The sequence below is a fragment of the Mustela nigripes genome, chromosome 1 (assembly GCF_022355385.1).
Source record: "Mustela nigripes isolate SB6536 chromosome 1, MUSNIG.SB6536, whole genome shotgun sequence".
NCBI lineage: Eukaryota > Metazoa > Chordata > Mammalia > Carnivora > Mustelidae > Mustela > Mustela nigripes.
The window spans coordinates 6,092,125-6,115,040 of NC_081557.1; the positions used below are offsets into that span (position 1 = coordinate 6,092,125).

Sequence of the window (22,916 nt, forward strand, 5' to 3'; positions counted from 1 at the left end):
TCATTTTACTGTCACAGATAAAACATTTTTTTACAAATATAAGGCTTGCGGGGCGCCTAGGTGGCTCAGTCATTAAGCATCTGTGTCCGGCTCAGGTCATGATCCCAGGGTACTGGGATCAAGCTCCGCATCAGGCTCCCTGCTCAGCGGGAAGCCTGCTTCCTCCTCTCCCACACTCCCTGTTCTCTCTGCCAAATAAATGAATAAAATCTTTAAAACAAAAACAAATATAAGTTTTGTGGCAACCCTGTATCAAACAAATCTACTGGTGCCATTTCCCAAAAGCATTTGCTCACTATGTGTCTCTGTGTCACATTTTGGTAATTCTCTTAATATTTCAAACTCTTTCATCATTATTGTATTTGTTATGGTGATCTGCAATCAGTGATTATGATTTTTGTTAAAAGGCTCAGAAACAGAGAGCCTGCTTCTCCCTCTTCCTCTGACTCTCTCTCAGTACTCATGTTCTCACCTGCTCTGCTCTCTCTCTCCCTCAAATAAATAAATAATCTTTAAAAAAAGAACTACTATAGGGTTAAAAAAAAAAAGAAAAAAGAAACTGTCATTTTACCAAAAGTGGTTGTATTAGTTTACATTCCCACTTACTATGGCAGACAGATTCTTTTTTTTTTTTAAAGATTTTATTTATTTATTTATTTGATAGACAGACATCACAAGTAGGCAGAGAGGCAGGCAGAGAGAGAAAGGGGGGGAAGCAAACTCCCCATTGAGTAGAGAACCTGATGCGGGGCTCGATCCCAGGACCCTGGGATCATGACCTGAGCTGAAGGCAGAGGCTTTAACCCACTGAGCCACCCAGGCACCTCTATAGCAGACAGATTCTAAAGGTGGCCCCAATACCCCATGGCTCCTGGTATCTATTCCCACTGTAATTCCCTCCCCTTGAGTATGGGTGTGACTTGCTCCTTCCTAATAGACTGTGACAACAGTGACAGGATATACATGATCATATACATATACATGTATGTGATTATGTTACATCAGACTGTAATGTCCATCTTGTGAGGATACTCTCTCCTTGCTGGCTTTGGAGAGGCCAGTTGCAATGTTGTAAGCTGCCTATGGAGAGGGCTGTGTGGCAGGGAGCTGAGGGCAGCTTCAAGTTCACAGCCAGCAAAAAGTATTGTCCTCAGTCTGGTAGCCTGAGAACTGAATGCTGCCAATAACCATGTGAGCTTGGTAACTCAAGCCTGTCGTGAGACCACAGCCTCAGCTGACACCTTGGTTGAAAAATCTTGTTGAGGACTCAGTTATGCTGCACCAAACTCACTGAAACTGTGAGATAATAAATATCTGTTGTTTTAAGCTGCAAAATTTGTGACACTACTGTGAACACAGCAGTAGTTAACAAAGACTAGCAATGTTCAAGAGTTCCCATTGCTCCACATCTCCACCATTACTTAGTTGTTAGTTTTGAAAAAATTTTAGCCGGGTTCATGAGTGTGAAATTGTAACTCCCTCTAGTTTAATTTTGCATTTCTTTAATGACTAATGACATGGGACTACCTGCTGACTGGCCATTTGGATATCTTCTTTTGTGAAGAATCTGTTTAAATCTTGGCTATTTTATAAATTGGTATGTTTGTTTTTTAATTTGCTTATAGCAGTTATTTATATATTACAGATCAGGTCCTCTCAGATACATATGTGTGTGTATAGGAGTATGTGTGCGTGTGCATGCATGTCTATCTGATATATATAGGTATATCTCAGAGATAATGCAGATTTAGTTCCAAACCCCCTTCTGAAACAAATATTCCAATAAATTGAGTCAAATGAATTTTTTGGTTTCCAAGTGCATTTAAAAGTTGTATTTATAGGCTACTAAGTGTGCAATAGCATTGTCTAAAAAAAACAACATATACACCTTAAAAATACTTCATTGCTAAAATAATGCTAATCATCATCTGAGCTTTTCTTTTTAAATTTTATTTATTTATTTATTTGTGTGTGTGGGCGCACGAGGGAGAGAGAGAGCAAGAGTGCATGCGAGATCTCAAGCAGGTGAGCACAAGGGGGAAGGGCAGAGGGAGAAGCAGACTCCCCGCTGAGCAAGGAGCCCGATGTGGAACTGGATCCCAGGACCCTGGAATCATGACCCAAGCTGAAGGCAGACGCTTAACCCATTGAGTCACCCAGGCGCCCCAAAATGGCAGTTTCTTATAAAGCTAAACATATAGCTACTCTAAGACCTACCATTCTACTTCTACATATTTACCTCCAAAGAAATGAAAATGTCCATACAAAACCTATACAGGAAAGTTCATAGCAGCTTTATTCATAAAGAACAAAACTGTAAACAACCTATATACCCATCAATAGGAGAACAAATTGTTGGTAAACTGATCAACAAACTGTAGTTTCTTTTTCTTTTTCCAAAATTTTTTTAAGCAGACTCCATGCTCAATGTGGGGCTGAAACTCAAGAGTCACATGATCCACTGACTGAGCCCAAGTGCCCCTGTAGTCTCTTTTTCAGTGATGTCCTATTTAGCCACAAAAAGAACGAACTACTAACATACACAACATAAATGAATCTGACAAAAGAAGGCCAACGAAGAATACATACTACTGTAAATCATTCCATTTATTTGAGGTTCAAGAATAGACAACTAATTCTGGTGATATAAACCAGAACAGTTACTGCCTATCTCTCATAGGCAGTATGGGGACTGACTGGAAGTGATCAGTATATTCTATATCTTAATTCAGGTGTTGGTTACATGAATGTAAGTATTTGTGAAAACTCACCAAACTATAAACCCAAGTTCTGTGCATTTCACTCTTAAATTTTACTTCAATAGAAGAAACATTTAAGTACACATTAATAGGAAATGAAGAGTTTAGCACGGTAGCTTAGAGAATAGATTCTGTGGCCCCACTGCCAGGGTTTGGACTTTGGCTATGTTACTTTTTTGGGCAAGTTGCCTAACCTCTCTACCTGTCTGGTAATTAAATGAGTTAACACATGGACGGCAATTAGAACAGCACCTAATATACATCTGACACTTAATTAATGTTAGCTATTATTAAGCAAAACTAAAAAGATAATGATTAATGTCAGGAAAAATTAAAAGTTGGCCAGGAAAGGAAAATCACAGTTTACTACATGACTGAACAGTGACTAGCCTTTCTATGGTCATAATAATAATAAGCAAAATTCAATTTTATTGGGAGAATGTGGTGATGGTAGCCAATCTTCCAGGTAACATCCAAAGACTGTTTGAGGCTAACAAGGAAACACTCCTTGTAGAACTTACTTGACTTTCCAAAACCTAAGTATAACACTGATTAAAAATAAATACAACAACAAGAAAAAAGACTATTGGGGGAAGTGAACTATTAAAAAATAAAACCATGGGAAGGAAAATAACCATGTGCTGAAACTCAACTGAAGCCAAAATGCAGCTAAAAGGAGCACCGGCCAGTCTGTGTAAGAGGCCACAGTCTAGAGGGAGCACTAACCAGAGGGGAATCACACTGAAATTCAGTATCATTTGAGTATTAAGTATATCTCCATTTAAAATTGCAGAGATAGTATCCTTCCTCTCTCACAACTACATTCCAGGGTCTTATCACTCTTGTAGTGTGACATTAGCCAGGCATTTCTGAATCCATTGGCTAGAAGGCCATATAGTGAATTAATGTGAACAAGTGTTTAATTATAATAATGTATCACTTATATTCACACGGACACTTTCACTGAGGAACTAAAACTTGCTTAGATTTTACCATAATCTTCAAAGCATTTCTAAGCAGTAAGATAATGAAGGAGATGGAAAATGAGTGGTTTGCCTACTTTCACTTTGAAAACCAGAATTAAGATATAGAAATCCCAACAAGGTAGTGCTCTTATTACCTTCCTATAAACACACAAGCTTTTAGAAAACAGAAACTACCTTCCATCAACAAGTTATTGCTATAGTGGCCATGCCAGGAGAACCCCAAGGGGGCACATCCAAACTATTTAGGAGGCTTCATCTTTGTGACTATGCTTGTTGTCCCTGCAAACTCACAAACTGGCATCAGTGGCATTTTGTTAGTACTTTAAGACAAAGAACCTATAAATTGTTTCATCTGTTCTTCCCTACAACCTTGAGGAGTCAGCTGGGTAGTTATTTTTATTTCTTTCCATTCTGATGAAAGACTGAAGCTTAAAAGGTAACTAACTCCAAATCACAGAGTTTTTATTAAAGGAAGATTTCATTCTTCTAGCTCCAAATACAGTGTTCAATCCACTCTGCACAACAGAAGTTTGTGACAATGAATCATTTGCTAATTTTTAAAGCCTAGATTACAAATGGCAACATCCGAAACCGTTGGCTTACCTTAGGTTTCTTCCTAAAGCAAACAAAAAGCAAACACTTGAGAACATTCCAGCACCTTTTCATACATTTATGGACTATGATAACTGTAATAAAGGAAAAATGTCTTTAATAAGTGAATCTTAATATGGCAATGATGGTACTAATGCCTCTAAAGTGCTTTCTTAATTGTCACAATGATTGGGGACTTTAGTGACATTCAACGATGGATAAACCAGGAATGCAAGATATCCTGCAACTCCCAATTCCTCTGAGTCCTGCACAATTAAGAAATTACTAGCTTCCTGCATGTTTCCAACATTCATGTAAGTGAAAACGTTCCATCCAACGGCAGAACCAGGTTTTGTAGAGCCTAAAGCTTATTCTAATTGGAGGGTCCTGCATAATAAAAATCACACAAATTCACAATTACAAAATTAGGTCTAGAATCCTAAAATATCAAATATGTAGGAATACATCTGAAGAAAGATATACCATATTTCTATACTATTAAGTGCAAAATCAATTAAAGATGTAAGTAAATGGAGGGGCATACCACATTCATTAATTGAAAGATTCAATATTTTAAGGACTTCAGTTCTCTCCAAAGTAATCTACAGATCCAATATAATCCTAACACAATAAAGTAAATTGAAAAGCTGGTTCTAAAATTTCTAAGGAAATGCAAAGAACAAAGGCTAGTCAAGGCAACCAAGAACACACACACACAGCTGGAAGACTTAATACCATCCAGTAATAGGCCTACTATAAAGATGCAGTTACAGGGGCGCCTGGACGGCTCAGTCGGTTAAGTATCTGCCTTCAGCTCAGATCATGATCGGGGGTCCTGGGACTGGGCTTCCTGCTCAGCAGGGAGTCTACTTCTGACCACCCCACCCCCGACTTGTGCTCTTGCTATTGTGAACACTCTATAATGAATATATTTAAAAATCTTTTAAAAATAAATAAATAAACGGGCGCCTGAGTGGCTTAATCTGTTAAGTATCTGCCTCCGGCTCAGGTCATGATCTTAGGGTTATGAGATCGAATCCCAATCCAGCTCCCCACTTGTCGGGAAGGCTGCTTCTCCCTCTCCCCCTGCTGCTCCCCCTGCTTGTATTCTCTCTCTGTCAAATAAAATAATAAAATCTTAAAAAAAAATAAAGATTAGTAATAGAGACAGGGTACATTAGTGCAAGCATGGACAAACTCACTGATGTACAAAACAGAAAGTCTAAAATAGATGCACATGTGAAATATCATGTGATTTACAATCAAGGTGACAATGCAAAGCAGTAGAAAAAAGATGATCTTTTCAAATAAATGGTGTACGGTTAATTGAATATCCATATGGAGGGAAATGTATCTTAACCTGTCACACCACACACAAATAGCAATTCCAGATGGACTGTAGATCTAAATGTGAAAAGTAAAATAACACATTTTTAAAAGAAAATATTAGTGAACACCTTCATGATATTCATGATATTGAAGTAGGCTAAGATTTCTTGAAGAGGACATAAAAGGCACTGAACATAAAGGAGGAAACTGAGAAACTGGACTAAATCAAGATTAAGAATGTCTATTCATCAGGGGCACCTGGGTGGCTCAGTCGGTTAAGTGTCTGCCTTCAGTTCAGGTCAATATCCCATAGTCCTGGGATCGAGCCTCATACCATGACCCCTGCTGAGTTTCTCTCTCTCGGCCTGCTGCTCCCCCGTTTGTGCTCTCTTTCACCTTCTCTGACAAATAAATAAATGGAATCTTTAAAAAAAAATTCTGTTCACCAAAGACACCATTAAAAGAATAAAAAGACAAAATAAATAAGTAAGTAAAAAGGCAATCCATGGGGTATAAGAGTATGTTTGTAAGAAAAAGAACTCCTGGGGCACCTGGGTGGCTCAGTGGGTTAAGCGTCTGCCTCCAGCTCAGATCATGATCTCAGGGTTCTGGGATCAAGCCCCGCGTCCAGCTCTCTGCTCAGCAGGGAGCCTGCTTTTCCCTCCTCTCTCTCTGCCTGCCTCTCTGCCTACTTATGATTTCTCTCTCTGTGAAATAATCTTTAAAAAAAAAAAAAAAAGAAAGAAAGAAAAAGAACTCCTATAAGTCAGTAAGAAACAGAGAGACAACCCAGTAGAAAAATGGGCAAAGGACCTGAACAGACGATTCATAAAAGAGAATATGAAATATTAATAAGCTTATGAAAAGATACTCCACATTATGAGGGAAATGCAAATTAAAACCACTGGAGAAACCATTTTTTTTGTTTTTTTGTTTTTTTTTTATTTTTAATTTTTAATTTTTTATAAACATATATTTTCATCCCCATGGGTACCCATTTTAACTCCAACCAGAAAGACCAAAGAATACCACCTGTTGGTGGAGATGTGGTACAACTGGAACGCTCGTACTGCTGAGAATATACATACCCCATGATCTGGCAATTCCATTCCTGCTTATGCTCAAAAGAGAGGAAATGAAATATATCAGAGTGCTGATATCCACCAACCACGTATAAGCATGTTCATAGCAGCACTATCCATAATCACCCCAAACTGGAAATCTCCCATGACCATCACCACAGAGTAGTGAAATAAACTGTGATGAATTTACACAGGGAACACTGCATGGTAAGAATATATGAACTGCAACTACCTGTAACAATGTGGATGAATCACTCAACATCCTACTGAGCAAAGTCAGATACAAGAGTATGCACGTATGAAGTAAAAGGGCAGGCAAAACTCGACTAACACTGCTATGAGGTTAGGATTCTTTCATTTTTGGTGGGGTGGGGTGGTTTAGTGATTAGAAGGGGCAAGGCAATGTTTTGGGTTGTTGACAATGTTCGGTTTCCTACGGTGTGTGCTAGTTATGGGGGGTAGAAATTCATCAACTGTACTTATTATGTGTACTTTTCTAAGTATATATTATACCCCAACAAAAAGTCGTTTGTTGGGGCACCTGGGTGGCTCCATGGGTTAAAGCCTCTGCCTTTGGCTCAGGTCATGGTCTCAGGATCCTGGGATGGAGCCCAGCATCCTGGCTCTCTGCTCAGCAGGGAATCTGCTTCCTCCTCTCTCTTACTACTTGTAATCTCTGTCTATCAAATAAATAAATAATATCTTTAAAAAGTCACTTGTTTTTCTTTTTAATTAGGTATAGGGCTATGAGGGAGCCTGTACACATGAAAGGCCTTAAGCTTAAGTTTCATTAGCTTCATAATTAACTTGCTTTGGTGTCACCAGACATATATGTAAGTAAATAAAAAGCAGTTTATAATTATCTAAGCCTACATCTAAATAGAGAGAAATTTAAGTACCTTTCTCATCATATAATATATATGGAATTTTCCAGGAATGTAACTATGTTTTGTGCATAACTTCATGATTTATTCAGAATTCTAGAAAATCATATCACCAATGGCACTGCCACATATCACCTGACTCACCCACACAGTACACCTGTATCAGTCTCTATTTATAAGTGTCATACTCACAGAGGGAAACCTACATGTACCTGCAAGTACCTGACAGCTACACTTCTGACGGGCCTTGCCATTTACAAATGTCTTCTGAGAATTCACATATAGTAATACATCTTGTATTACAAACAGCTTTCCTGCTGTTTTTCCTTCATACTGTAGTTAAGATATCGTAGACATGCTGGTAAAGTTTTATTATCTGGGAATTTCATCTTAGGATAGAAAAGGGGCCATAAATTTTAATTCCTGAACTCAATAACTATTCTTTTATGCAACTCACATTATCCAAATCACAAGTTAAGTAACATATTTACTTAAAACATAAAAAGATAATGAAAAAGAAAAACCCAGATGCCATTTCAGGAGCAATTACCTAAATATATCATAAACTTGACCTAGACACGCTGAACAGAGCAAGAGGAAAAGAGGAGTCCAAACTACAAAATCTAACTAAGCACTTTTCCTTTTAAATCACTAAGATCCAGTTTGGCATTCACAGCAAAGGGCTCCATTATTTTCCTGCTCTCTTTCAAAAATAGCTCCACCTTCAAGATTATACAAATTAGATCATTCTGCAGCAGGATTCCTCCTTACAGAGCAGCTCCTAGGAAGCACAGGCAGGCTGTCTGCTGCAGCAAACTATTCATTTAAAAAACAAAACAAAACATGTTTTTGACTTTTTGGTTTTATGTGACAGAGAACATGTGCTATAGGTATTAATGGCTTTTGCCACAGATCTCCCTTACCAAAACATATCAAATAAATAGGGGTCACAGAGAATATACCAGACCCAGCAAATATGAGAGCAGAATAATCAGGGATGTTGAGACTCAGCTGCTCGCATAGCTTCCTCATGGCCCACAGCACAAATAGAAATTAACCTAAATCAGTAACACAATCAGTTGCCAACCTGTAGATTACTCATTCCATCACCCAGTAAACTCCCAAGGAAACTTATTCCCAATTAATTACAAATAGCAAAAGTGGAAGCAAACTCCCTTCAAGAACTTTGACAAGTTTTGTTATACAGATTTCATTCTTTTTTTAAAAATATATTTTATTTATTTATTTGACAGAGAGAGACACGGCAAGAAAGGGAACACAAGCAGGAGGAGTGGGAGAGGGAGAAGCAGGTTTCCTGCTGAGCAGGGAGTCTGATGTGGGGCTTGATCTCAGGAGCCTGAGATCACGACCTGAGCTGAAGGCAGAGGCTTAACCCACTGAGCCACCCAGGCACCCCTACAGATCTCATTCTTATATAATGTCACTTAAGATAAAGTAATGGCAACAGTAATAAATTTCTTTGTAAAAATCAGAAAACCGACATAACGAAGTTAAATAAAATTTTCAAGTCATCTTTGAATCCTTTGGCTCTTGTCATACCCTAAATACAACCTATAAGCAAATCCTTTAGGCTTGAAAATAGACCTAGAATCTGAAGAATTCTCTTCTCTTCCTCCTCTATGACCCTGTTCTAAGTCAGCATTAGCTCCCAAGACATTATCACAACACTTGTACCTGAACTCCTTGCTTCCAACCTATCCTTCTTTATAAGCTATTCTACACACAGCGGCCAGTAAGTATGTTAATACGAAAGTCGTTATCATGACTGACTCGTACTCAGAACCCCCAAAGGCTTCCCGTCTCACTCAATGTCAAAGTTAAGTCTTACAATGACCATGAGATCTGGGTCCCATTTGCTTCTGTGACTTCACTCGCTCCTCATTCATTGGCTCCAGGCTACTGGCCTCCTAGATGTTCCTGGAACCTACCAGTACTTGCTGTTCCCTCTGCTGGCTTGGCTAAACGTGTGCCCCACAAGGACTGCTCCGCTTCTCCAAGGTCTTGTTGACTACCTTATTTAAAACTGTAACTCTCTCTGCTCCACTTATCCCCTCTTCCTACTTTCTTTTTCCCATCTGACATACTCTATCACTGGCTCATTCATTTGCTTATCCTCTGCTGCCCACCCACCCCTAGAAGGTAGCCTCCACAAGAGCTGGGATATTGTCTCTGTTATTGGCTGTTCTCTCCTCGGTGTCTAAAATGTGACCAGCTTGCGATGTGTACTCAACAGTTACTTGCTGACTAAGTGACTCCTAGGTAGAGAAGAGTTAAAAGAGACTTATCCAAATCCACATGATCAAGTAAAGCCAATTAAGAAAACAAATTCTAAGGTCAAAACATTTTTGGCACATGGTTTTAAAGAGATTATAGCCATTTGCTGACTTTTTTCCTGCAGATATATTATAAGAATAGGAGGAAATACCTGAACAAGCATCAAACAAAACAAAGCAAAACAAAACAAAACCTAAATAGAGCCATCATTCCAAACAGTCATTTTTCTTAAAAAATGTTCTCTTAAATGGACCCAAATAAGATGAAACTTCACCAACTGAGACATGGCATTCATTCATCAGTAAGGCTGCCTGAGAACCAGGCCCTTCCCAAACATAAGTAAACTTACCACTTGGTCTAAGCCCAAAGCATGCCAAACTAATTTTATGCCAAGTCTTAGTTTAAGAAACCATATCCCGTTTCTAGCCCAAATTCATTTCCCAATGAAAGGATATTTTCCTTTTTCTCCATGGAGAGAAAAGCTGACTGAAAAGATTAAGGAGTAATATTTATATTATAGCTATCCTCTTTTATGTTTTTTTTAAGGAAAGATAAAGGGGATTATCTACAAGTAATAAAAACAAAGTGATAATGACATTACATACACTTAATGAAAAATTCTCCCCATTAAAGGCAAGGGTATAAACAATTTATTGCACATTTTGGTGGCAGAGAGTAAATACAATTAAATCCATTAATAGCTACAAGAGTTTTTATGTTCCCAGAGGATCTTGGTTTCCAGAGTTGCTTATTCATTTTTATCCACAGCAAAAAATGGTGCATGGCAGAGATGGCAAATGTTGTAGACTACTTTCCATGTATTTTAGTTTTGAGGAGACAGTTTTATTAAACAATAGACTTAAGATAGATTACACTGCCACATTCCATTGGATATGAGCTAAAAGTGCCAAACAAAAGCCTACTTGTGAAGACAATGTAAATGATGACTAATGTAAATCAGGTCTATCATGGGTCAACAAATATTATACCATCAAATTCACAGCTTCACTGACATTACCCAGAGATGTTATGGTAATGATTTCTATGAATATAGATGCTCAAACATTTTACATTGTTTCTCTCCATAACAAATCAGAAAGGCAAAATAAATAAATAAATAAATAAGGTGTACTCACTTAAAAAAAAATTTTTTTAAAGATTCTTATTTATTTATTTGACCGAGGAGAGAGATCACAAGCAGGCAGAGAGGCAGGCAGAAAGAGAGGGGTAAGCAGGCTCCCTGCAGCACAGAGCCCCCAAGGTGGGGCTCAATCTGAGGACCCTGAGATCATGACCTGAGCCGAAGGCAGAGGCTTAACCACTGAGACACCCAAGTGCCCCTGTAGTCACTTTTTAAAAACAGGGAAAATAGTGATTTGCTTACCGGTAATCAAAACAAATCTAACCAAACAGTAAATATAGGCTTTATTTACTGATCCACAATTCTCCAAACCAAATGCAAAATTTGACTTGTATCTCTAACTCCATCTTCAATAGGGTTTTTGACTCCCTAAGATTTTGGAAGATTAAACCCCTACCCAAACTCACCAACAATCCCAAGCAAACCAAGAAGTATGTAAAATGTTCCTTCCTAGTTCCAGAACACCACAGCTGTGAATTTTATGTATTCTGATGATACTATCCATTACTCTCAGCCGTCATTTCCAGAGTCCATTCATTCTTACCATATTTGATTACCTGGGTTTTTTTAGCCCATGGTCTATTTAAAGCAATAAAGCAGAAAGAAGGCATATTGATAGCAATAGGGAGAAATAAAGACAAAAAAAGAGCAAACACATGAATTTAAAGTATGTAACACATACCAGTCTATACTCTTCATTTTAAGCCCTGATGTTCACCATGAAGATACCATTCATCATGATAATCCACACTTGAGAAGTTAATCTGTGTTTTACATATTCTTCAACCCACTGAGCCACCCAGGCGCCCCTTGTTTTACATATTCTTAAAGAAGAACCAGAAACATTTAAATGTATCTGTAGATTTCCAACTAAAATGGGGCAGGGGCATCTGTGTGGCTCAGTCAGTTAAGCATCCAACTCTTGATTTCGGCTCACGTCATGATCTGAGAGTTGTGAAATTGAGCCCCACAGTGGGCTCTGTGCTCAGCTGAGAGTCTGCTTGGGATTCTCTCTCTCCCTCTCCCTCTGCCCCTATTCCCCACTTTCTCTCCCTCTCTAAAAATAATAATAAAATAAAATGGGACAGTGAAGTCTTGGTGTTAATTAAAGGAGAAAATTAACATACATACACACACACACACACACACTCAAATGTTTCATGATAGGCCTTAAATGTATTATCAGGTTTATCTTATAAAAATAAAATAGGATTTTTTCATGGTTCCAGACGTAAAAAGGAAAGTTTAAGGAGATAAGAGAAAAATATCAATTCCATTTAAACCCTCATTTTCTTAGGAGTCACTTAGCTTTTATTAGTAATAAATGGCTAGCTGTAAACCAGTTTAGTTGCTCTTCTGGCTGCCAAACCAGAGCTAAAGAAGTCAGCAGGTAGAATAGGGAAGCTGTCAAGTCAAATTGGCTCAAAACAAAGTTGTGGTTTGCAGGCGGAGCCTGACCCATGTCTTCCGTTCATATAAGCTGGCAGGATGTAGAAACAGGATCCCGATCCAGCCACTGCTTCAGAAAACCAAAATACTTTACTCTGACTTTAAGCTTGGCGTTTGGCAGGATCTGTGTCTAAAGTGAACCCAAGACCTTAGGAAGGTCCCACTGAGCAAATTATATATCAACCAAGTTGCCCTGACTCCAGAAAGAAAGCAGTGTTTAGAGGGGTGTCAGCAAGAGACAGAGAAGCTGGACTGGCAGTAAACACAGCAAAAGAACAGTAGTAACAACTATTATTTTGAAGTGTTTTCTGTTTACCATGTAAGCATTTACTTGTATTAGTCTCATTTAATCCTCATAATTAATGAGAAGTAGGGACAGTTAGGCCTGTTTTGCAGATGAGAAAATTAAAACATTAGAGAAGTTAAATAATTTGCCCAAATCACTAAATGGTAAACGACAGATTCGGGATTTAAATCCTGGCTAATGGGCTCCAGAACGGGCAGTTATAGCCATTCTGATGTTAAGTTTCTTGGTATCTATAATTTGGTAATAGAGCAGCATTCTATAATTCCAGTGTGACAAAGCATAAACATTAAATATTATTTGTCAACTACGAGAACCAGCCAGGGCTTGAGGACCATCAAGTTTAAAGAGAGAAATCGTTCTGGTGTCAGATAATCATGAGTCATGAGACAAATCCCAACTCTACCTACCTCTAAACACACAGTTTTTAAGGCTACATAACCTTAAAAAAGTGCATTCATCTCACTCGGCCTTGATTTCCCTTTCTAAGAAAGGGGTCTCAGTACTTGCCTCTGAAGGTTACTGTGACACACAGTAAATGCTCAATTAATCTGGTTCACTTCATTCAGGTATCAGCTCAAATGTCACTCCCCCAGAGACCTTCTCTGCCTCCCCCACCCCCCGTCCAGAAGAGCCCTTCCACCAACTTTCTCAATTCCCTCATTACGCTTTATTTTTCATCATGGCATTCACTCATCACCCCTTTATTTATACTGTAAACATATAAAATAAATACCTATTTATTTATACTTATATTACCTAATTATAACTATTTGTTTATTATCTGTCTCCCTCTACCTGAACATACACTCTAGGAGAGAATGAATTTTGTCAACTTGTTTGCCACCGTTCCCCCAGCACCTACAGCAGTGCTTGGCACACAGAAATAGTCAATAAGTATTTGCTAAATGTAAGAACTGTGTATAACAAATACTCACTCAACAAGCATTATAAATAAAAAAGGCACTATTCCTTTAATAAACATATTCATTGAGTACCTGTAAGGTAACTAGTAAATGAACAGGATTATTTCAGATGACAGTAACAAATTGCGAAGATTTATAAACTCCTAGAATGTAACAGGCAGGGAAGGGTAGCTTTCCAAGGTGGTAGATTAACTGAGACCTGAATGATACTCACAAGCCAGCCACATGATGAAGTGGGGACAAAGCACCATTCCAGGTGCAAGTGCCAAAGCCCAAAGGCAGAGGTGACCACGTCTAGGCTCTGCTTCCCAGAACCAAGCAAGCACCGTGGAGAATGACAGAAGATAAGGTCAAAGACAAAGGAAGGAGTCACATCTTGAAGTCTTTCCTAAGGCATGAAAGGGGTTTTATTTTATTCTATATATGATGAAAAGTTATTTGACAGTGTCACTTAATCTTCACCCATTAGAATATATACTTAGGAGTTCAAGGAGACCAGCTGGTCTACAAACATTTGCTAAATGAATGAACTGGCAAGATTATGAAGAAGGGAGTGACATAATCTGATTTTCTTTTGAAACATCACCCTGACCTGCTACTAGTGGTTACACTCCAGGAGGAAACTAGGGTGGAAAAAGATGGGCAGAATTACAAACAGTAGAATGCAATGTGGTTTGAGAGGTACTGTAATACAAAGAAACGGAAGGATAAAGCTGCTCGGTAAACCTTGAAGCCGTTTGGTGATTTTAAACAGGAGACAGGAAAAGGTCAGTGAGGAGGAACAAATAAATGACAACTAATATCCTAAACCGTTTGTGTTTTCTATACTATTTTTAATTGGTACAAAGATTCTCTACCTCACCTATGAAAAAAGGAACAAAAGGAAAACTCGAGAGAGAGACACACACACATACGCAGACACAAAATGTTTTGGAGAACAACTATAAGGAAAAAACACCTTTTTATGTCTAAGCACAACAATCAGTATAAATTTCCCCAGGGACAATTCATAAGTCAGTTACATCCACAGTGTGACCTGGTGGAAATCTTGCTCACAGGAAGATTCGGAGAGGCAAGCTGTCATTTGGGAGAGTTACACAGTCCACAAAGAGAGGAACAGGTATATTCCTCTAGTAGGAATCAAGTTTTAAAACATTCCCTTCATATCTACCTTTATCTGTATTGAGTCACTAAAAAACACATAAATTACAGCATAATTTCTAAGATACTCATCACAGTTCTAAAATTTTTTTTTTGCAAAAATATACTACAGATATTACCTAAGTGTCATGTTCACAGAACTAGAAGTACTGTAAATGCTGAACGGATTTATCTTGGAGTTGGCAAGGACCATTGACCCCAAAGAGAAAAAAGGAAGGCCAGTATTCAGGGTCAGAAAAATATGTGAAGCTACAGCTAAACTCAGAGATTCTTACCTTGAGTGTATCTTAAAACACTTTACTATCTAAAAGAATCTATGTAAATATTAAACAAATAAATAAATAAATGTGCCATTTTCAATACTACTTTGTCACCCACCTACCACAAGGGAAACAGTGTCTAGAACATTCCCCACTCACCACATTTACTATCAATAAAAAGGAACAAGCAATTCTAGAACCAAAAAGGAAAGTAATGAGTGGATTAAAACTTTAGTTCCCCCAGGTCTTCATCCATTCAATATGTACTTTTTTTTACAGCCTTATTGCAATATAAAAATTGTAAAGTTCACTCCTTCAAGGTCTACAATTAAGTAGAGTAGATATGTATTTTTAAATATATATATATATATATATTTTTAAAGATTTTATTTATTTATTTGACAGAGATCACAGGTAGGCAGAGAGGCAGGCAAAGAGAGAGGGGGAAGCAGGCTCCCTGCTGAGCAGAGAGCCCAGATGCAGTGCTCGATCCCAGGACCCTGGGATCATGACCTGAGCTGAAAGCAGAGGCTTTAACCCACTGAGCCACCCAGGTGCCCCTTAAATATATATTTTTAAAACAACATTCACTGGTCTGTTCTGCAATGCATGTTTATTATATAAAGTTGGAAATCATCACAAAAAAATAAGGACCAAAATTAATACCACATATAATCTAAACATCTAAAGTCATTTTGGTTTTTTTTAACATTTTTATTTATTTGAGAGTGAGAGTGACAGCAAGAGAGAGAGAGAGAACAAGTCAGAGGGAGGGGTAAAGGGAAAGGGAGAAGCAGACTCACCACTGAGCAGGAAGCCCGACAGGGGGCTGGATCCCAGGACCCCAGGATCATGACCTGAGCCAAAGGCAGATGCTTAAGCGACTGAGCCACCCAGGCGCCCCTAAAAGCCATTTTAGAAATAATGTCTCCAGACAGTTTTCTCAATAGGTATTGACTAAGACCTAAAACTGTGGGAAACAAATGGTAGGCAAGCACCAGGAAACAAATTCCCTACCTAAGAAGTGAGCAGATTAAAAGGTAAAAACATTTAAAGGGGAACAACTAACAGAAGAAAACTAAGAGGTCCTTGAAATAGTGAAAAAAGGGACATTTAAAAATAAACTGGGGGCGCCTGGGTGGCTCAGTGGGTTAAAGCCTCTGCCTTCAGATCGGGTCATGGTCCCAAGGTGCTGGGATTGAGCCCCGCATCGGGCTCTCTGCTTATCAGGGAGCATGCTTCTCCCTCTCTCTCTGCCTGCCTCTCTGTCTACTTGCGATCTCCGTCAAATAAATAAATAAAATCTTTAAAAAAAAATCTGGAAGTGGACAAAAGTATTCAATTTAATTAAATAAATAAAGAGAAACCACAGATAGTAATACGAGAAATATCATGGTTAGGCAATTTTCTCTTTAGTGTTATCTAGGGATGCCTCAGTGGCTCAGTTGGTTAAGCGTCGGCCTTCAGCTCAGGTCACAATGCCGGGGTCCTGGAATCAAGTCCTGTATCGGGCTACCCACAGACCCTGCTTCTCCCTCTACCTGCCACTCTCCTTGCTTGTGTGTTCTCTCTCTCTGACCAACAAACAAACAAATAAATAAATAAATAAATAATAGTGTTATCTAAAAGAACTTTCTGTGGTCCTGAATGTTCTAGATCTGCCTTGTCTAATACGGAAGCCACTAATCACACGAGACTAGTATGACACGAAATGTGGCTAATACAACTAAGAAAGAGAATTTTTAATTTTATTCAATTTTAATGAATCTTAAATAGCCACACACAACGTGGTTACTGTATTAGATAGCACAGCTTTAAAGATAAAACAGCTTACGATGTCAAGATTTAACTGGATGTCAAATGGAATGCTTTCACAAACTGTTTTCTGGAAGATATATAAGCTAAGTAACAATTTATCTTCATTTCCTGGCCTTCTCTACTGCTCTTCTACTCTACTTCTCTACCCAAGGTAGAGGTCACATACAGGTCTGTCTAAGCAGCTCCCTGAGCTGTGACTGTAGCTCTTCTCTGGTTTATAAGGTAAAAGAGAATGCATCAGGGTTTCTAACCAGACAACAGCCCTGTGAATGGCAGGAAGAGGAAAATACTCTAGAGTTGGTGTCTAGGCATTAACATCTTGATTCTCTAAAACCATCCGAAGCTATGCTGCTTACTCTTCCAACTAGGCCTGGAGAAGGGTGAATTCTGTCTGCACGTGCCAGTCTAAAACCAAACCATCTCACTCAATCCAGCCCAAGTGGCCGCTGAAAGACATTCTAAGACCAAGTTCAAACTCTTTTCTCAAGAGCCCTAATACCACTCTGAACCCACACTGGAAAAAGACCAATTCTTATGAGCATTGCCACAGCTACCTTGGACGCCTAAAGTACTCCCAGAATGTGATGCCACAGATGCAAGCCAAGCCAATTTCAAATTTCAGAGGACGCACTAAACCCTCAAGTCCAGGCCAAAACAAAACAAGCTTCCTGGGTTGAAGCAGGGAGAAGACACAGCCCATATTCTTACTTGTACCTCCCTCAGGCACACTGAGGCAAACACGCACAGTGACAGTAGCAGCTCATTGGCTCAGCTAATAAATTGGAAAACTAGTTTAAAAAGAAATCACATAACCACTAAGGTACCCAAAAGATCTGTAAATCAATACATGTAAAACAGACTCTGTGAAAGTCATTCTCTTTCTGACTTAAGGAATCTGAGCTTCCGCAGGGACAATGGATAATATTACCCTGATAGAGAGGATATTCTATTACAACACTCACAATGTGAAACTCAAATCTTCTAAGATACGAATATGCTTTTAAGACTTTTAATGCTAGGGAAATAGCAGAAATTTCACCACGTCTCTCGTATTTGATCAATTTCATTTACTTCCTATCTACATTTAAGAAGTACTTCCTCCTACAGACCTATATGTTCTATTTCATATTTATTTCAGCCACATTTTAGAATGAATGGCAAGTAGAAGTATTCCCAATCAATGGATTAAAAAACCAAGGTTTGGAAGAGGTTGTCTTGGCATATAATAAGAATAGAAGGATAATATATCCTGGCTTGCCTACTGCTTTTGTGGTTAGAGGGGCAACTCTCCCTAAGTGTCCTGATGAAAGTAACACTTCTGCTGCAGACTAATCATGTCAACCTAGCCATGGCCACCTCCTTTGGTTCTAATAGTTTTATCGAATAAGGCTTAACTTTGGAATCCAATTAAAAAAAATGTGATCTAAGGAGAAATGTGACTGATAACTCCTGAACTCCTTTCCTAAGTGCTCACACAGGTAAGGACATGCAAATGTACTTTGTACTCAAAGACAAATGTGATACAGTTTGTAAGTGATACAGCAGAACACATTTTATCTCCCAATAATTGGTTTTATGCTACTGAGGAAATTCAGTATACCTGTGAAATTTAATAATTTTTCTGCCTCCCCTACTGAAGTAGCTCAAAAAAAGAAAAGAACTCTCTTTTCTCAAAAAGAGAAAAGAACATCAGGGAAAACGTCACCATACAAGGACCAAAGAGAAGGGATCAACAATCAAACTCTAAAGCTCTTCCCTTAACATCAAGCAACATGCCACCTGTTTATAATGTCACCACACCACTAGCCAATCCATGGGCCATAGTAGAGGAAGAACTACTTAGTATGGAGAGAAAACAATGCCAACTTCCAAAGCTGTGAATTTCATGAACAGTAATAGACCTATACCGGCTTGAAACAGAATCTTAAAAGCCAACTGTATTTCCCAGTGATTACCTCTGGAGAGCGAAAACAGAGACAAGGCTGGGGGCTTTTTCCTTTAAAATGTCCATCTTTTGGGTGCCTGGGTGGCTTAGTTGGTTAAGCAACTGCCTTCCATTCAGGTCATGATCCCAGAGTCCTGGGATCGAGTCCCGCATCAGGCTCTCAGCTCCATGGAGAGTCTGCTTCTCCTTCTGACCTTCTCCCCTCTCATGCTCTCTCTCACTCTCTCTCTCTCTCAAATAAATAAATAAAATCTTTAAAAAATAAAAAATAAAAAAATAATAAAATGTCCATCTTTCTGTACTTCTTGAATTTCTAATCATGGACATGTATTAATCTTTTAATTTAAAAAAAATGCTGGTAAAAATGTCAATGAATCAAACAATTTAGTTATTTTAAAGCCAACTGTAAGTATTCTCTTCAGCCATATAAAGTTAAATATATATATATATATAAAGCCTTAAATCCACAATCATGTTTACATTTCTTAAGTGCACGTATGTTACATGCTTGTGTCTCATTTAAGTTACAAGAGACAAGAATGTTAATCCTAGGCTATATACTGAATGCTGCATACAGAGTACACATTGCCAATATATTCTAAACAACATGAACAAGCAAATAAGGAGATCTCAAATTAACCAGATGACTCTAGTAATTGGAAGGGCCAATAGCAGGATATTTTCTCCCCACAGGGTGTTATTTTCCATCCTGCAGATAAAACAGCATGCTCCAAAGAGCACAAGTGTTCCACAAGGGGCTGGGAGGCACAAGGGTGATAGCTGAAAAACAAAGTTAACAGGACAGCTGACAATCTCAAGGATTGGTTAGTAGACATGACATAACCGCATGATCCCAGGAGGTCGAAAACAACAAGCAACCTAAAGCCTCTCACACCAAGTTAGTGTAATAATTACCCATTTACTCAGGATGGTAGGCTGTTTCCTGGGCTAGTAATTTATTACATGGACTTTTTAGTGACCAATAGGTGTGGAAAAAAAAATCAATGTCAATCAGTGATTTTATTTATCTCCCTCTGTTGCACAGCAGCTTCTTCCCTGTTGGCTCAACGCCTTGTCAATCTAACAAGCTAGAAAAGGCAGTTGTCCAACTGTCACCAGTCAAACACAGCAACAGATATGAAGGAAGCATGTATTACTAACACTGAACCAATGCAGGAAGGGGTACAGTGTTTTTATGTTTGAAAGAGGTAGATTAAAATACTTGGACTATAGATGGACCTACCTAGAAAGAGAGAAGCCTGCTAAGGACCATTACATACTAAACTCCCACTTGAGTTTGGTGTTGTGCTGGGCACTGGCCAAAGCAAACTAAGCTAATGTGGCTTCTGATTACCCTAAAGGAAAGACAAAAGAAAAAAAAAGTGTAAGTCAGTGAAGTGAATGCTGAAACAAAAAGTAAGAGGGGTAGAGCATGAATGGAAGACAATTAGCATTATCTTAAAATAGTTTCAGATGTATACTCTGCAAACAGCAATTCCATCCCTACATATAAAGAAACCAAAAGAAACTTTTGCAAGGCACCAGGAGTCCTGGACAAAAATATTTAAAGCATTACTATTCCCGTTAACAAACAAAAAAACAACATAAATATTCACCAAAAGGAGAATTATGATGTATTCATACAATGAAATTCTATCCATTAGTGAAAATATTTAAAGTAGAGCCACTATATTCCACAGACGAGTCTCACAAGCTGAATGCTCAGTCAAAACCCACGAACACAACTGAGTTAATCCACAGAACACACAGTGTGACGGCACTTATATAAACTTCAAAAACACTCAAAACTAAAACATACTGTTTAGAGGTGCAATCATGCATTAAAAATATTTTTAAAAGACAAGGGAAACACAATTTAGGATAGTGTTTGCCTAGGGGAAGTTGGGAGTATGGTCAGGACGGGGCACCCTGAGGCCTTCAACATAATTTATAATGCTCAATTTTTTAAGGTGAGTCAAGTATAGACATGTACTTTTCATCATTTTTGTAAAATACCCTATCTAGGAGGGGTGTGTGTGTGTGTGTGTGTGTAATTTTGTAAGCAAGAAATGATTCAAAATAAAGGGAGGGGGAGATAAACAGAGCCAAGCCTGGAACTAGACGTTACTTCCTAACCCCCACTTAAACCTCCATCTACCCAAGCCTGGGCTAACAGAATAAGGAGAGAGTCCAAAACTCCAAGGCAACCGAATGGGTTCAGTTTAGAGGTGACAAAAAGATCACCTCCAGGCACTTTCCTGGGCTTACTAGGTGAAACCAGCTCCACAGTGTCTGTTCACGGGGTAAACTGTAAAACACTGCGCACTGTCCCCAAAGAGTTGGAAAAAGAAAGACTGCTTTCCCAATACAGAAAGAGAGAACATCACAAACTCACGCATATTTTACCAATGAAAGGAAAGTCCCCAGATGGTTCCAACAGACAGAGGAATGGACTGAATTTAAGTAACAAGGCAGTAATTATATGTAGTCCTCCAGGGCTAGGAGAATTTGTGACTAGCTACTGGGGAGGAAGGAGGGGATGAAAAATACACTTAAAGACACACTCAACAGGACTTTTACAAGAGCACAGAGGCCAGGACAGAATGTGTGTGATCTGAAGCCCAAATGAACGTGTGCGTATTGAAGACTAGAAGCCTCAAGGATTACTCTATGGGCTTTACCTGGCAGAAGGTGACAATGAGTCTGGCACACGCTTAGTATATTGGGAAATAATAATATCAAAAGACATCTATACCGCATCGATGTAACAAATGTACAGCCCACGGGCACCAACGAGCCAGGGAAAAGAGTCTGTGACATTCGCAGGGAAACTGACCGTCAGGAAGGCCGGATTCGGTCAGATCGACGAAGAGAAGGCCCCGGGCTGCGAGTCCAGAAGGCCCCAATCGGGGAGGGGAAAAGGGTGGTCCCGGGCCAAGGCAGAAGGTGGGGCTGCCAGGAGAGGGCGGGGTCCCCGCAGGAGGCGTCCTGGGAGGCCCGGCAGGGGCCAGGCCCGGCAGCCAGAGGGTATCCAGGGAGGGGGCGCTCCCTTGGGCGCTGGGACGGGGAGGAATGAGAAGCCGGGGGCCTGTCACAGACCCGGCCCTGCGGCCCCGAGGGCCCGGTCCCCCCGCCCGCCGCTCACCTGGGCACGCAGCTGGACGAGCTCCGGTCCACCTCCCAGGTGGCATACAGGTTCATCTGCACTGGGGCGGGGGTGCGGCCTGGCCCCGGGCCGCCGGGAGGCGCGGAGCCCGAGGCCACCGCGACGGCCATGGAGGTGGAGGTGGACGAGGACGAGGAGGAGGCGGCCGCCGCCGAGGTGGACGAGGACGACGAGGTGGCCTGGGCCAGCTTGGGGGGCGTCGGCTGCTGAGGCGTCGGCTGCTGCGGCGGCTGCTGCTGTTGCGGGGACTGGGCGACCCCAGAGCCCCGCTGGCCGCTGCCGCCCCCGGCGCCTCCGGGACCACCGCCCGCCCCTCCGCGTTCAGCCATGGCCCGGCCGGAGGTGGGGGGCGCGGGGGTTACGGGGATCCGGGCGACGCCGAGAGGACGCCCAGCCTTCTCCCACCGCGGCGGCGAGGGATCCACTCGTCTCCTCAGCCCGCCCGCCCGAGCGCGCGAGCGAGCGAGCGAGCGAGCGAGCGAGCGAGAGGCTGCACGCACGCGCGGGGCCTCTCGGCGCGCGGTCCTCGCGCTCGCCCGCCGCTGCCTGTTGCGGCTCGCGCCGCCTAGACACTGGGTGGGCGTGTTCGGGGGGGCGGGGAGCTCGGGCTGGCGCCGGCCCCACCCAGCGCCGAGGGGCGGGGCCCGGGCTCGCGCTCGCGCCCCTGGCGAGCTTGTGGGCGCGCTCCCTTCGTTCCCCTCGCTCCGTAGCTGCCCCCGCTCCCCCCTCTCCCGAACCCGGCCGGACCTGCCCTCAAATCCGCGGCGCGGGCGGCAGTCAGCCGGCCCGGCCCTCCCCTCCCCCTCTCGACTGCAACAGC

At 40.6% G+C, this 22,916-nt stretch overlaps 1 protein-coding gene across 2 annotated transcripts in view; it reads right to left on the bottom strand.

Moving 5' to 3' along the window:
• PACS1 (phosphofurin acidic cluster sorting protein 1) overlaps positions 1–22,618 on the bottom strand; it is a 140,229-nt gene extending 117,611 nt beyond the window's left edge. For both annotated transcript variants that reach the window (XM_059401138.1, XM_059401129.1), the window contains exon 1: positions 22,076–22,618. In XM_059401138.1, coding sequence (XP_059257121.1) covers positions 22,076–22,425 — 350 coding nt within the window. In that variant the 5' untranslated portion in view covers positions 22,426–22,618. The remainder of the gene's footprint in view (positions 1–22,075) is intronic.
• Between the last annotated feature and the right edge of the window lie 298 nt (positions 22,619–22,916).